The 16,336-nt window shown below is 34.2% G+C and overlaps 1 protein-coding gene and 1 long non-coding RNA gene across 2 annotated transcripts; both read left to right on the top strand.

Moving 5' to 3' along the window:
* The first annotated feature begins 7,628 nt into the window (after window positions 1-7,628).
* Window positions 7,629-10,405, top strand: LOC133206014 (uncharacterized). Its single transcript, XR_009723689.1, has 4 exons — window positions 7,629-7,769; window positions 7,990-8,088; window positions 8,243-8,407; window positions 10,203-10,405. It is a non-coding gene; the product is annotated as an uncharacterized LOC133206014 (long non-coding RNA).
* Window positions 10,406-10,427: 22 nt separating this feature from the next.
* On the top strand, window positions 10,428-13,645 carry LOC133206012 (uncharacterized). The gene is made up of 7 exons (XM_061341918.1): window positions 10,428-10,469; window positions 11,772-12,047; window positions 12,150-12,455; window positions 12,540-12,644; window positions 12,749-12,979; window positions 13,079-13,174; window positions 13,392-13,645. Exons 3-7 carry the CDS (start codon window positions 12,345-12,347, stop codon window positions 13,551-13,553), a joined length of 705 nt encoding a protein of 234 aa, XP_061197902.1. The 5' UTR covers window positions 10,428-10,469; window positions 11,772-12,047; window positions 12,150-12,344; the 3' UTR covers window positions 13,554-13,645.
* The last annotated feature ends 2,691 nt before the right edge of the window (window positions 13,646-16,336 follow it).

Here is a 16,336-nt window from a genome sequence, read left to right as displayed (position 1 = left end):
TATTTATACTTCCTTATGCATTGTTTATAAGAATTAAAATTATTTAATGTTACTGATTTGCCATCGTCGGATACCCACGGGTGATCTCGTCTTTCACTCATCACCCGGTGATGAAAAAAAAGACGAGTTCATCCGTGGGTATCCGACGATGCTGGTATGCAAACTTTAAAGACATGGCACAGAAACAGTTAATTAATGCGCATACCTTTTTTACTTTACAAGGTAAGGGGCAAGCCCAACTATCAAATACCGGTACAATGACACTCCTCTTTGGAGAGTGTAAATAAAAGTCAATCAAGCCTATTTATTATATAAAAATACATGTGTATTTCTATAGCATTTATTTGATCTCAAATATTTTAGTTCAAATTTGTTTATCTACTCTTGAAATATTGAGGATTTTCCAGCAAATAAATTGTATGCCAAATGTGTCCATGGTTACCACATATTTTGAGATACATCTCAAATAATTTCTGTAGAGGAGAGCATAAGGGGCAATGAGTTGTAAAGTTTTGTGTAAGTGATCGATCAATTTGGTTTTCTCAGTCTTTTTAGGGCTCTACAAATATTTAAAAGTGCAAAGTAGCTGAAATTCTGAATTTGCTAAAGTTTTCCTGTATATTCCCATAGCAGCCAAAGTTTCTTATTTCTATTATTTTATAAGATTTTCAATGTTTAAATAAGGGGTAAAACATTTTAATGAATTATATTGCCACTTTAATATTTTAAAATAAGTGTGAACGAGACTTAGGCCTACCTCAGAATGAAAAAAAATCGATTTGGTTAAAACCAGATTCGGTTCGAAATTACAGTAGGTCGAATTTTATATTTTTCTCTCTCTCCATCATCAGCATTTCATAGTGTCATAGGCGTAGTGGCATGCGGGGCACTTATAGTGCCCCCTTTAGGGGCAAGAGTACAGTACCGACCAGACACAACCTAACAGAAAGCGAACCCAGAGTGCACCCCGGGTTCGCTTTGGGTTCGCTTGGGGTTCGCTATAGCGAACCCAGAGCGAACCCGCAGCGGACCCAGAGCGAACCCGCAGCGGACCCAGAGCGAACGCCGAAAGCGAACCCCAAATTCAGTAGCGAACCCAGAGAGCGAACGCGCGTTCGGTGTTGCGTAACAGAGCTGTCAATCAGGATTAGCGATAAAACGTGTTAACCAATCAGCGGGTCGACCAATCAGCATGCCAGTTTGTCATTCGATGTAAATAAAATATTGTACAAGCAAAGCGTGTTAATGTACAGTGTGAACTATTTTAACATTATCAAAAAAAAAAAAAAAACTAAATTAATATATTTTAATTATCCAGGTAGCATATTATATTTACACATTTATTTATTTATTTTTCATTTTCAAAATCCATTAATATACATTGCGTAAATTTATCAGACAAAACATACCCTAATGTATAAAAGAAATAAAAAAGAAAGCAATGGTTATTACAATTGTTACATAAAACAAAAAAAATGGTTTCTGATAAATTATAGCATTTCATCATCTCAAGATACTGTACAAGATTATGTAATACTATATGTACGTGCTTTTATTCAATTATTTTATTTTTATAATTCTAATGTACATTTTCGTTTAAATCCAGATCAACATCAAAATAATTGATCTTCTTAATTAAAAATAAAATTAAAAAAAATGAATGTACAGCATAAATGTGCATGTACAAATATGTCCAATCGCAAACTACTACATTATGGTACTAATTTGATTAATCATTTACAAAAATTAATGTAAAGCTTGATTTAGCTTTTTTTTTTTAAACTGAAATAAAAAGAAAAAAATGAAGCGCGATTTACATAATTGAACGAACTAATTATCGGATTAACTAGGCAAAATAGTAAGTCGTATAATATTGTATTCTCTTAAAATATCGTAACTTTTACTGATAAAGCGTATTTAAGATGTTTAACGATTTTTCTCTGATGTTAATCATGTTAACTGCTAATTGTAGTCATGGTATTTTTATATCAATACATCAAAAATGTATATTAAAAAAAAAAGAAAGAAAGAAAAAAAAAACAAATCCCGATACTTACATATATTTAGTCGGCAAATGTACACGACATGATTGTCGGGGTTACTTTTCATCCCTGATACTTGTTATTATTTTTATATATATATATATATCATTTCTGCAAATGAATGATTTTTTTTAAAACAGATTGCTGATTTTTGAAATTCATAAATGGAAAGATGATTATAGTATAATTCATTTTTAGGCCATTTTTAAAAATCTACCCCCTTACTGCATATCATAAAATCCAATTGAATCAAAATTCATGACCAACCTACATGTACATGTATATCATGTTATAGAAAATGCAGCATTTGATCATAAGTTACATGTTTACATGTCAAAAACATAAAAAAAAACAACAATTTTCCTAAGTCTGAGATTTACACAAATAATCATTTGTAATCTAAAATGACTATTAAGTCTTATTTACATGTAGTTTCAAAAATATTCATTTCTAAATATTTTATTTTTCTTTCAGTTTTATAAAGTCGATGAATTTCACCAGTAAATATTTCTAATCTAAAATATCTATTAAATAAATTAAGCCTTATTTCGTCTTAAAAATATCCACTCCTAAATATCTTTAACTATTTTGCGTACAAAAATCGTGCGTTTGCGTTAACAGTCGTGAATGATCGTGTAACATGAATAATCGTGTGATTGAAGGATTAATCTTGCGAAATCGTTCGTGTAACGTGATCGTTCCTATATGTTGTCAACAATAACGTTGCAGCCATTGTACATGCACATGTATCGATCGCCTCAGAAACAACAATGATCGATTTCACTACTGTATTTGGAATAATTATACAAGGGGCGGGGCTTACTGGCGGCAAGATTAAAGCGGGGTCCGCTTCACGCATGAGTGCGTAAAGCGAACCCAGAAAGCGAACGCCGGGTTCGCTCTAGCGGACCCAGAGCTGACCCCGAGCGAACCCGAAGCGCACCCAAGGCGAACCCAGAGCGAACCCAAAATTTCTGAAAGCGGACCCGCAGCGGACCCCGAGCGAACCCAGAAAGCGAACCCGGGGTCCGCTTTGGGTTCGCTCTGGTGTTAGGTTGTGTCTGGTCGGTACTGTATATATATCTTTCATTGTTTCCCACCCTATGTTTCTGGTCAAAAATGAATAGTAAATAAATCTCGAGAATGTAGGATAAAGCTCCTAATGCTACTTAGTCATGGTTGACTTTTTTTTTTGCCTTGTCAAATATTTACTTAGTTGAGCCCCCCACCCCCACCCCTCGAACTTTGTGACTATGCCTTTGGGAGTTATAAATAATTTCAAATTAAAATCTTGAGGGAAATATGCCAGTGGACAATGTAGAATTATCTAGATTTGCATGAATATCCTTTATGTTTCCATGAATGGCGGGTGCATGCAATATTTGTAAATGTTAAGCTACATTGTGTATTACAGATTTCAAGTAGCCTGCACCAGAAATTTGAAATACGAGGAAATTCGAACTGAAACATGCCCGTAAGTCGGCTCGGTTTGCAATGACAGTCTATATCGAGAAATGAAACTTGTGAAGTTTCAGGACCTGCTTTGTATGCCTCATAATAATTTTCAGTTGTAGTAAATCTAGCTTACACACATAAACATACTTATGAATTTCTGGAAAAAAAAAAAAAAACAGCCGGAGGGAATGTCTCATCCAAGGGAGGGAAACATGTAACTGGCATACCCTTAGTGTTAGAGTTATTCTTCTTTGGCATCTGCATTTTTTTTAAGACTAAAATCTCATAGGCCCTCATTTTAGTTTAAACACTGACTAATCTTTGATATTGTATAGACCTTTCGATGAAGAAAAAAACTGATTAAAATGGTTGTAGTTATTTTAAAACACATGTATTACAAAAATAAGGAGGTCTGCACCAATAAAAAGCGGATTACTCAAACTGGAACCAAGAATATGGGAATTTAGCGTTTTATATCATTCACATTTATAATTTATGGCTGTAGGATTACTTCAGACACAAAGCCAGTGCTATCCTCCACATATTAGAAATACATGTACCAAATTTAATGAAGAATTTTCTATAACCAGTCGTAATCAATCATCCCATAGATGACACAAAAATATATTAATAGATCTTCAATGTTAAAACTACGTTCGATTTTATTAAAATTCTACAATTGTACACTAAAATTCTATTTTACCAAATTAATTAGAACTTTTAACTATATCTGAGGGGTTTTATTTTTATTTCTTACAGAATAAATTTCTTAACAGATATTCCGAAATCTCACATGTATACAGACGGAGGCGGCACGCAGCAATAAGTGCAGCTGTTGCAGATGTGTGATTTAACGTTGTCTTTGGAAAGCTTCAGAAAAATAAACTGTGTCCAAATCATCTCTGAATGATAGGATTACCGGAAAGATCGCTGTGGGTGCTACTTTTGGTAGGCAGCCAGGGTAGTTATTATTCAAAGATGCGTTTCCAAAAAAGGGGTTACGTGCCCTGTTGGGTGGGTGGGGATATCCCCTCTGCTAGATTTCGATGCTTGGAATTTATTTATGAATATGAAGTCTTTTAAAGCTTTATGAAGTAAAATACCGATGTGATAAAAAAAAAAAATAAATAGACAACTTAGAGCTCTTTTGGACAACACCAAATACCAGAGGTTACGCAATCGGATGTGGCCCTTATACTAAAAGAAAAGAAAGGGTGCCCGACTCACTATCATAACTTTACCCTAATGCCTTATGAACATAATGTTGAAAGGAACTAGACTACCTTAATATGGTATTTATTCCTTCCATAGTGTATTAAATTTTCTGTTTGTAAATGCGAGTTAACCCATTTTATACAATCTTTAAAATTTATTTTCACACTTTCATTATGATTGTTTTAATCTCTCTTTTCCCGGTTTCGTTCCTTTTGAGGAGGGGGGGGGGTAATGAGAATTGAATAGAATAAAATATTTATTCAACCATTTTGGGCCCGCAATGGAGCATAAATATGAACAATGTCCGAAATCATAGTTATAAATATAACAACCAACAAATGTACTAATGAAAAGAGTTAGCTGTCAACTTTTAGGATGCATAAAATGATACAAATAGTAAATGTATATTAAGATTCATCGATGAGACGATTTTCCTGAGTTATTTATCTTTTATTTATTGATCTTAAATTCAAAATGCCAGAGGACAATGGATTCGACAAACGTGTACTATCTTAAAAATTCAAAATGCTAGAGGACTATGGATTCGACCTGAGAAAAACAAATGAACACAAGGCTGTCAAAGTAGCTTCCCTTGAACATACACCAGTTACATAATCAAGAAGGATAACTCAATCGATGAATTAGCAGTAATGTCCCTTGGAGAGACACCCGACTGGCAGAATACGACGGAAAGCCGTGGCCAATCGTATGTTTTATCTGTTTATGTTTATTTTTTAGATTGACAATAGGCGGACTTTACAAGGGAACATTTTATTCACAGATGTCCAGTTATGCTTCCTTCATGTAGCCCGGTTAGATTATCAAAGATGTATGTTTTTAGAATTTTTTTTACAGGGTTTCATTTCACTTTTTCCTTCCTGAAGGGAATTACTTCCGAGGAAATTCCGAATGCTAAAATTAGGATCATATTTTAGTCCTTTTTTCATTGGTTGTCGTTTTGGTGATGACGTCATGATTGCTAGGCTGTGTGATGTGTTTTGGATACAGCTCATTGTTTCAGCATCAGTTGTTGAGATAAGACGTGATTTTCGCAGAGCGAAGATTTTCTGAAATATTTGATAACATACAGTCAATACAGTTACAGAAATGAACGGACAGAGCTATAAGAGGGTAATAGACATATTTATTTGCTTTTGTGAGGAAAAGTTTAGGGTGTCTGTTGCTAAGGAGGAATCTAAAATCTCGAACTTGAAGCAAAAGACCTTAAGGGCCTAGCTGAAATCACAGGCGCTTTTTTCCAGGTTGTTTTTGTGTTTTATTATGTATGTCTAAATATAAAAAAATAAAAACAAAAAAATCAACGATTTTTTGGCAATTTGCTGTTTAAAATAGTACACATATACAAAGCATCCTTAGGTAAAGGGGAGTTTAAATTGTTAAAATAAAGGGCCAAGCCCCCTTCAAAGGGGGCTTGATAATCAAGAAAAAGACAAAATTAAGATAGGGTTGGGTCATTAAAAAATCTTCTTGTCAAGAACCACTGAGCCAGAAAAGCTGAAACTAATGTGGAAGCATTCAAGCATCCTGGGGTAGTGAAGATTCTAAATTGTTCAAATCATGACTCTCGGGGGCAGGGCTGGGCCACAGTAGGGAACCAAGTTTTACATTGAAATATGTAGAAAATATCATTAAAAAATCTTCTCAAGAACCACTGGGCCAGAAAAGTTGAAACTTATGTGGAAGCATCCTGGGGTGCATAGATTCAAAATTGTTCAGATCATGCTCCCCGGGGGCAGGGCTGGGCCACAGTAGGGAACCAAGTTTTACATTGAAATATGTAGAAAATATCTTTAAAAATCTTTTTCTCAAGAACCACTGGGCCAGAAAAGCTGAAACTTATGTGGAAGCATCCTGGGGTGTGTAGATTCAAAATTGTTCAAATCATGGTCCCTGGGGGTAGGGTGGGACTACAATAGAGAATACAATTTTTACATTGAGATGTAAAGGAAAAAATCTTTTAAAATCTTCTTCTCAAGAATCTCGGGGCTAGAAAAGCTGAAACTTATGTGGAAGCATCCTGGGGTAGTGTAAATTTTAATTTGCTCGATTCATGACCCCTGGGTGTAGGACGGGGCCACATTAGGGAATCAAAGTTTTACATTGAAATATATAGGCAAAATCTTTAAAAATCTTCTTCTCAAGAACCACTGGGCCAAGAAACTGAAACTTGAGTGGAAGCATCCTGGGGTTGTGTAGATTCAAAATTATTCAAATCATGACCCCTTGGGGGAGGCCACAATAGGTATTACAAGGAGGGAAATCAGGTGAAGAAGAGCATGGCCAAAGTTACTCAGTTGAGCATTGTGGTCCATTGGCCTATTGTTTACTTTTGCATCTCTGGATCTTTACTTCTTATTCTATATGATATATTCAAGTACATATTTTCCATTTTTAAAATAGTTTTTCAAAGCAAAAAATCCATTGTCTGTAACTAACAGTGAGGACACTAACATCATTTTTGAACTGAGGAAATTTTTTTTTTGGGGGGGGGGGGGATAATATGCCTGAAAAAAAAATGAAAAGCATAAAAAAAACCAACTTTGAAAACTTTAAGTTATTGGGAGAGGGCAAAAAAAAAAAAACAAAAGGAGGATCAGAATTTAGATGAAAATTCCTAAAGTAAACAGCAAAAGATTAATATTCTTGGACACCCCCCCCCCCCCAAAAAAAAAGAGGGGGGCTCCTGATACTATTTGAATGTGTAATTTGATCCGGAAATAATAGATCATTTTAAGTATTTTGTTGAAAGTTCCCTCGTATCTTCTCATAATATAACATTAATCAGGTGATTTCAGGGCTTACAATCATTTCCTTAAGTAGTATTTAAATTTTACACTTGATGGAACAGAATTGCTAAAACATTTTATTTTATGTCATTTCAGAAGAGAGTGGATGTTCAGTATGCCAACCCGGAAGTTGCCTCAAGTACTTACAAGAGGCTGGGAGTGGACATCTTGACCACACCCACCACTTCCAGGGGAATTGAGGAGGTCTCAGTTTTGTTTTATATGTCATATATATTGATGTAAAAAAGAAGTAAGTTGATTTAAAATATTAATCTTAATCTTCTCTAATCTATTTCTATTGCAATATTCTTCTATCTTCTCTCAACTTTTGGTCTATTTCTTTTACTTTTTGCTATATATTTTCAGAATTTTTTTTCCCTTCACTTTTTATTGTATTTTTTTCTGAAATTTTGGCTGATTTGCAAAATATGAACCCTCATCCGTTTGTATAATTATTCATTTTATCACAGGTTGAGCCACCAAGAAAGCATTATATTCAAGCTGTCAATCAAGCTGTATTTCAAAACACAGGACCCACTTGTACAGCTGGCAGAGTGGTGCCAAATGGGGTAAGTTACGTGGAATATATGTAAATGTTAATTTTAAAAACTTCTCATCTTTAGGGACCTACATAGCCTAAATATATATATAGATACAAATGTTCATTAATAAGAGTTGAATTTAAGAAATACATGTACACTATTATTTGCATTCTCTTTTCAGGTGGCAAAATCTTTGTTGAGCAATGAACAAATACAACAATTCATAACCTCAACAGTTCTTCCTAATGGTCGCTCAGTCACCAGCACTGAAGCAGTTGACCCTAATGTCACCAATTTCTCATACACTGTGTATCCTTCTCAACCAGGGACAAGGATACAACAGCAGGTATGTAGACAAAGTTTAGGTTAAGGTATAAATATTTTAGAGTCTTTTTATCTGATTTTTCAGTTCATTTTATTATACCCCACAAAATTGAAGTTGGGTTGGGGTGTACAGAAATCATTATTGTCCATCTATCTATCTGTCCATCTGTCTTTGCAATCATGTCTGGGCCATAACTTTGTAACAAAGAAACAATGGAAGTTCAAACTTGACATAAAGCTTGCATATAACATGAGGATATGTCATGACCTTTATTCAGGGTCAATCAGTTATATCACCAATTGCACTGTGTATCCTTCTCAACCAGGGAAAGGGATACAACAATAGGTACATTCATATTTGGGTTAATGTGCATATTATCATCTTATAGTTTATGTGCTTTTATTTAGTTATTATACTCCAAACCTCTGCAACTGTTGTTATACTCCAAACCTCTGCAACTGGAGTTTGGGAGGGGGGAGTATCATGATTGTCCTATGTTCATTGGTATATCAGTCTGTCTATGCAATCCTTTCTGGGCCATTACTTTTTAATGTAGAAAAATTGGGTCATAATTCACACAAAGATTGTATAGATCTAAGGATCTGTCATGACCTTTAATGAAGATCAATTAGGCATTTCAAGGTCACTAGCAGAAAGTAAAATTCATGTCCAGTCCATAATTTCCAAATGAAAAAACACTGTAAGTTCATGCCTTATGCAAAGATTGCTTATGACCTAAGAGTGTGTCATGACCTTGACCAAAGGTCATTTGGTCAAGTTCAAGGTCACGTTTTAGAAAATTGAATTAACCTGTCCTAGCCATATTTTGTAATGGAGAAATGGAAGCTCATTTCATACAAAGATTGCTTATGACCAAAGCATATTTCCTGACCATGACCCAATCGTTTGGGCAAGTTCAAAGTCACTACCAGAATAAGTGTCCACAACTTACTACTGGAGAAAAAATAGAAGTTGATACTTTATGGAAAGATGGCTCACTGGTAGAAAAGTAAATATAAAATTTGTGTCTGGTCCATATCTTTCTAATAGTTCATGCTTTAAACAAAGATTACTCATGATCAAAGGGTGTCTTATTTTCTTGAAGTAAGTCATTTTGACAAGTTCAAGGTTATTTTTAGAAACAATGCACTTGAGCATTGAAGCAGAAAGTATGATTTTGTGAGTATGCCCACAGTACCTCTATCTAGTTTTACTGATAATAGACGATAAGGGCCAGCTAACAACTAAACTGTATGACAAACGAAATGACTTCCACTTTTTCATTGTCAGCTTTCCTTATTTATGAAGTCATATTCCACTATCACCTGCATATGGTGTTTATGTCTCCCAACTCAAAAGCTTGCTCTGAGTATGATCAATTTTTAAACCAAGACAGGCTACTGACAAAAGTTGATATTAGAGGGATTTCAACAACCTCATTTAAAGTCAGCATTTTGTAAATTCTGTGGTCGTAATAATGACCTTGATAGCAAATACAACCTATCATTGGGTAGGATTTTAGCTGACATACCGGTATTTCATACCAATTGTTAGGCCTTTGTTTTTTATACTAAATTAGACTAAGGAATATCCCATCTACATGATATATACGTAGGGCTTTCTGTGGGTGTGACCATTCAACAGGGGAAGCTTACTCCCCTCAAGCACCTGGTCCCATTTCCAAAATTTCCAGTGGTCTGTGTTTTATGCCCTGTTTACAGATTTGTGTTGTTTGTAATTTTTTTTTTAGATTGATCACTGTTCGTTATCTTCACCTATTTCATCTATGATATTTTTGAATTGTCCTCTTTTGTAGACTGATTGCACAAATGTGCATCCACAACTGACATTAAATGTGCTGAGATCAGGACAGACCCTACCATGTACGTCCATCCAACAGCAGTCTCAGGAGACTGTACTGCAAAAGCAAACAGAATACAACGATCAGTCTACTGTACAACAGCTGGTCTTAAACAGCCAGGGAAACATTCATCCCTCAGCTCAGAATGGTTTTGCTGTCCAAGTTACAGACTCGACTTTGGCACAGGCAGAGCTACAACAGCCAATTTCTGCAAATGAACTTGTAAGTACATGTATCTTATGTTCAAGAAACATGCAATCACACAATGTTCTGTTTATTTCATTTTCAAATATGAGAAGTTTTATTGGATAGTAACATACAATGAATTTCTTTCTCATTAACACATACTTTTTGACCCCACTTTCACTAAATGTGGGGGATATTAATTTCAGTCTATCTGTTCATCTGTTTGTGTGTAACACTTAAGTTTTTGATATCTCATCCTTGAACTATTGCTATAAACTTTTATATTATAACTCTCTATTAATTGAATAATATATTAATTTAGAGGTCAAAAGGTCAAGGTCATGATAGAAATTCATATATTGCATGAAATGGTTTCCAGATCATATATTTTGTTTTCTTAGAGCTAATTGGACTTTTGAATTGCAAGTGTACACCATATTCATAACTCCTTATAACTGGAGAATGACCCTTATTTCGTAGTCAAAATGTCAAAGGTCAGGGTCAGAAAATAGCGATAGCTTAAGCTTTTGTAATGAAATATTATATCATAATTATCTATGGCTTAAAAAGATCACTCTTGATTTTGAGGTCGAAAGGTCATGGTCAGAAATGCACACATTGCATTTTGCAACAAAATGCCATTACTTCTAATGACCCAAAGAAGGTCTTTATTATTTTTTAGATCAAATGGTCAAAGGCCAAGGAAATTTATATATTGCCTAAAGCAGTTTCCAGATTACTCATGCTGAACTTTTTGCAATGAAATCTAAGATTTATATGACTTTTTTCTTTTTTTTTTCTTTTTTCACTGGGTGTGTTCAATTTGTTAAACTCTGCACACATCACTGAGCACGGACTGACAATACCGGTCAAGTTGGCTTTCTTCTCTGAGTTTTCTGGATTATAGCTTTAATATTTTTCATTAATACACAACAAAATTTCTACCTTTCCTAAGTATTAAGGATAACATTTTCTTTGTGAAAGTGCAAGCATGTGTCAATCAAATACATCCCAAAATTTGTAGTTTCAATAATTTCCAGATAAAGTTTTTTTTTTAAATTATATTTCCATGTGAAATGCTATAGCAACATTTAAAAATCTGTGCCCAGGCACCACAGGCACTTGTTTCTGTAATAAATTTTTGACCCACAGTATAATAATATTATTATACTATGGGTCAAAAATTTATTACAGAAACAAGTGCCTGTGGCCCAGGCCCCTTTAAAACTACAGTGAAATAAATGTACAGAATGAACTCAATTAGTAAAATGTATAATTTTGTAAAAAAAAAAATACTCTAGATAACTTTGGATAACTTTGTTGTGTTTTTATAAACAGATTTTACCCAGAAATTTTGAGGTCCAAGGTTATACTCCAATCACTGTGCCAGATGAATGGGTTAAGGGAACAGAGCTACAAGTTCCTACCAACATCATCAGTGTTCCATCAGTTGTAGGAGTGTATGACCAGATCATTCATCTACCAACCCAAACAATCTATGGGGATGGTAATTACTACCAGAGTGCATACTCACCTCTGGTGACACCCACACCTAATGTGGCAACAACTGGACTATCACCTGATTATCCCCAGAGGTGTTCTGCTGCTCAGTTTGTAAGTTTATTATATTTTTTATAAATAATTTTCAGTGTGTTTTTTAAGCTGAAAGTCAGTAACATTTTCAACCAAAAACAAACTAATTTTTTTTTGTATCAGGAAACATGGAGTCTGAGCCCACAGAGTGTACCCACTTTTGTGGCACCAGTGGAGGCACAAACAAAAGCTAAACCAAAAAAGTCAAGGAAAAGGACTCCTAAAAATGTTTCTCAAGGACAATATGCAGATATAAATACGGGCAAACATTTGACTTCCAACAGATCAGTGGCAAAAGGGAGTAGAAATTTGGCTAATATGGATGTGAGACCCATGCAGCAGACCACTGGGAATCAAATGGAAGCAACTTTGCACCAGACCCACAGTCAGAATTCTGCCCAATCCTCTGTCACTCAGAAAGGTGGCAAGGTAATTTAAAAGAACATTAAAAATAAATCCTGATTCTTACAAGTTTAATTGTGTGGATTTGTGATTTGTGCTTTATTTTTCTAGAAAGAAGTCAAACGCATTGTTGTTCCACCCAAAATTCAAACAGACCCAGTAGAATATCCTCCATATGTTGCCAGAATTATGAGGATCCTGAACAGACAAAAACAGGTAGGTGTAATAAATTTCTGATATCAATCTACATATTTAATAGAAGTCAAGAAGAATAAATGAGTTTTAAAATATGTATAAATTTGTGTGATGGATGGTTTCAGGGTCATGGGGAATCTACTGATGATAAAAAGGAAAGTGTTGATTCCACACCCAAACAAATGACCACTGCTGGTAGAAATGATAAGGACAGATCTGATTCTACTCCTAAACAAGCTACCACTCCTGACAAAAAAGCAACAAAAACCGTGGATTCAAGCCTTAAACATAAGGAACCACCAAGTGTTGTATCAATATCTTCAGTGCCATCAAAGCAGTCTGCATTGGAACAAAAGGTAACATACAGAAAACAATGTAATTTGACAGTGTGTATAAATAAAACATCAAATATTGTGAATGAAAGTAATTAAGTAAAATGTGTAAAATAATTTCAGCATAAATCCTTGTCTGGTAGTGTTGTCCAGAAGGTCATTGCGAAAAGTAGCCAATTGAAATCTGGGTCCAGAAAAGAGCCAACATCTATCAGAAAGGTATTTTAAATTTGCTCAAACATTTTGTTGAGTTAAAATTATATGTGAAATGATTTGGCCTGGCACTACATGTGCTTAACTGCAAATTTGCATATATATGCAAAACTGTCAAAAAATGCATTTTGGGCTTTTATGTAATCATTTGATAATTAACTTTCATGTTACAAATTTCATCTGAGATTTACAAAGTAAATTAATTATGAAATATGTTTGACAGACACTCACAGAGGACTACAGACCAGTGGTTAACACAGGCCTGTTACTAGATGACTTGTTACCTAACAGTTTTACACTGTTGGAAGCAGACAATTTCTATGGACCAGAGATTCTTGTCACTTCTGACTCTCACTGCTTTGTGGCGTCTGTGCCTTTCTTCTAACTGGACAATGGAGACTTCTGAATGTGGAGAGTGTGGACATTTAGTGATGGAACATTCTCTTAGTGAACTCAAACCGCAGTCTTTCATTAAAGCTTCTGTGATATTTATTTTGAAAGGTCTTTTCTTTTGACCAGTTTTACATTTTTGAGCTGACACTGGTATGACTTGAAAACTGACTTGATATGGAAACAAAAATTTTATGTTTTGGAGCATTTTTTTCATAATCATGTGTCAAATGATTTAAAAATTTAGGGTTACTTCAATAGTATCATATTTTTTTTCGTTACAACTACCTGCATGTTTGAAAATCACTTTTTGTTGTTATTTACTTTTCCTAATAAAATTGCATCCTTTATTTTGTTGTGTTTTATATTGGAAGATAGATTTTCAGCAAAACTTGGTGGATTCAGTATTTCCGTCTGACAAAAGTCGAGATATAAATCACATTGAAGCTAGTCTAAAACTAAATGAAATATGAAGATAACGAACAATTGCCAAGCTCAAAAGTCTGTTAAAACAATAAAAATTTTGAGTAGAGCAAACACAGACCTCTAATTTCATTGTATGGACCATATAGCTTGCAAAATGTTGGATTTATGGTCATCTTTACAATAATGTTTGTTTGCCCTCACCCGACTCAGGGTTAAAAAAATTGGGTAGGTAGGCAGGTGAGAAAAAAAAATTCTTTCCCAGAAAATTTCAGCATCAATGCTTAATGTTCAAAGTATATTAAAATCAAAGGTATTAATAAAATTAAAATACTTGTTGACGGGATGAGAAAATTTCGGAATAAAAAAAAATCGTTAACTTTCCTGGAGGTTAAAAAGAGTTAATAGTCCGGCCATTTTTAGCCTGTCAGGCGAGAGAGGGTAATACAAACATTTTTCGAAAGATGGCCTACACGAGACCGTTGATATGCTTGTTTCTTCAACTTATCTGCCAATAGCTTGACTAATCTTAGAAATCGTTCGTACGTAGAGCATGCTCTTGCGTATCAAATCAACTGGCAGACATAAACTCCTGCAGGTGATAATCGTATATTGCTACATGTAATTAAGGAAAGTTGACGAAAGAAAAGTTCTGCAAGGAACTGTTGAGTTTTTGTAATTAAAAAGTTTTAAAAGCAATAGTCGATGTATATTTGTAAGAAATATAAGGTGTGGACTTCAACTTGAAATATGGTGGGATAAAAGATTGTGATTAAGAATATTACTTAAATTAACTGCGTCAAATCCTTTGTTGGCAAATTGAAATTTAAAGAACAAACGGGTTGTTTTAGCAGTATTGTGTTCCGTAAGAACGTGGCGGTCTAAAAAGCCTATGATTTGCAATATCCATAATCACAGATCCGAGATGGTATTCTGGTGTCGAAGAATCCAAATATGGACTTCCCATAACTTTTTTCAAATAGACTATTTAAAACTTTCAAAAGGACAGTGTGAAGTTTGGTGCGAATGTGATGAAGACCTTCCTGGTTTTTTTTTTATATAAGGTAGTAGTGAATCAAAAGAATGGTAGAGATATGATGGCTCCAGGTACATCTGACCGAAGTGGTTATCATTCAGATTCGGAGTGAAGTCTTAAATAGATGATTACAATAATGCCTAATTTAAAATTCATTATTATTACCAAAAAGAATGTCTGGGAGAAAGTCTGATTAATTTAGAATTGTTATTAAATAAACTTCATCTTCATCTTCATACTGAAAATCACAGCTTAAACTTTCGAACAACAACAACAACAACAAAAATAAATAAATAGCTTGTTTGTTTGTTTTTTGAAGATCGTCCATGAGAGCTGATAAAGGATTGAAGTGTTTACTCTCTCTCTATTTTCAAATTTTCATTACTCTAACAAATATTTTTATTCAAATTGCTCACATTTTTAATTAAAACTTGACCAGAACATTACTGCTACACTTTTAGGTCATACTTGGGGTTTGAGGGGGAAAATGACTCTGTCTTGCAATCTAGCTCTTTACTGAGAAAGATCATTATCTACATAATTTTATGGCAATTTCATTTATGGAGAAAAGAACATTCAGTGGGATCAAACGAATTTCATGTAGATTGTCATATAAATAATTCATAGTCACTCTGTAATGTTTGAAGAAAGTAATGCGCTCCCTTTATTTCCTAGAATACTGATCTTTATATTAATATAGGTTAAGAGTTAAGGTTGCATATATTTAGGACTTCGTACTCATACTGTTATTACCAATCCATTATTAGGAAAAGACCTTTGATTTGCTTGCATGTCACTGCAAGAGAAATCTATTGCTGCCTTTCTTCTGATGAAAAATTTAGACAGATTCGTAATTAATTTTTAGGTTTGGGGGTTTCAGGTTCAATTTTTTTTTTTTTTTTGCAGAAACATGCTAGGAAAGACTTGTTCAAAAAATCATCTTGAGATGCTCAAGTTGAGAATATAAGACAAAAACCATACAGAGAACAAAATAAAAAGTCGAATACAGAAAATTTTTGAAACGCAGCTCGAAAAAGAAAGGTAAGGCTTGGAAAGAAAAGTTGTACAACTTGAGGAAGTGCTATATTATTCTGAAATAATATCTGAGAAGAAAAGAGATATAAACGCAAAGTTTGGCAAAAATATCAAGACCTCTACAGGTCCAACAGTTTTGTTAAAAGAAAATCCGGTTCAAATCTCTTCACCAAGTTCTATCACAAAGGACGAAAAATTCTTGAAGACACAACAGAATTTTACAATGAATGAGAAGAAAAAACCAACAAATCAATCTCAAGTCCTCTCATAAAACAAATCAATTC

Source organism: Saccostrea echinata, unplaced genomic scaffold (genome assembly GCF_033153115.1).
Source record: "Saccostrea echinata isolate AGI-Se365-2 ecotype Australia unplaced genomic scaffold, CSIRO_AGI_Sech_v1 ptg000054l, whole genome shotgun sequence".
Taxonomy (NCBI): domain Eukaryota; kingdom Metazoa; phylum Mollusca; class Bivalvia; order Ostreida; family Ostreidae; genus Saccostrea; species Saccostrea echinata.
Note: the sequence above shows the minus strand (reverse complement) of the source record. Positions and strands in the feature narration are given on the sequence as shown.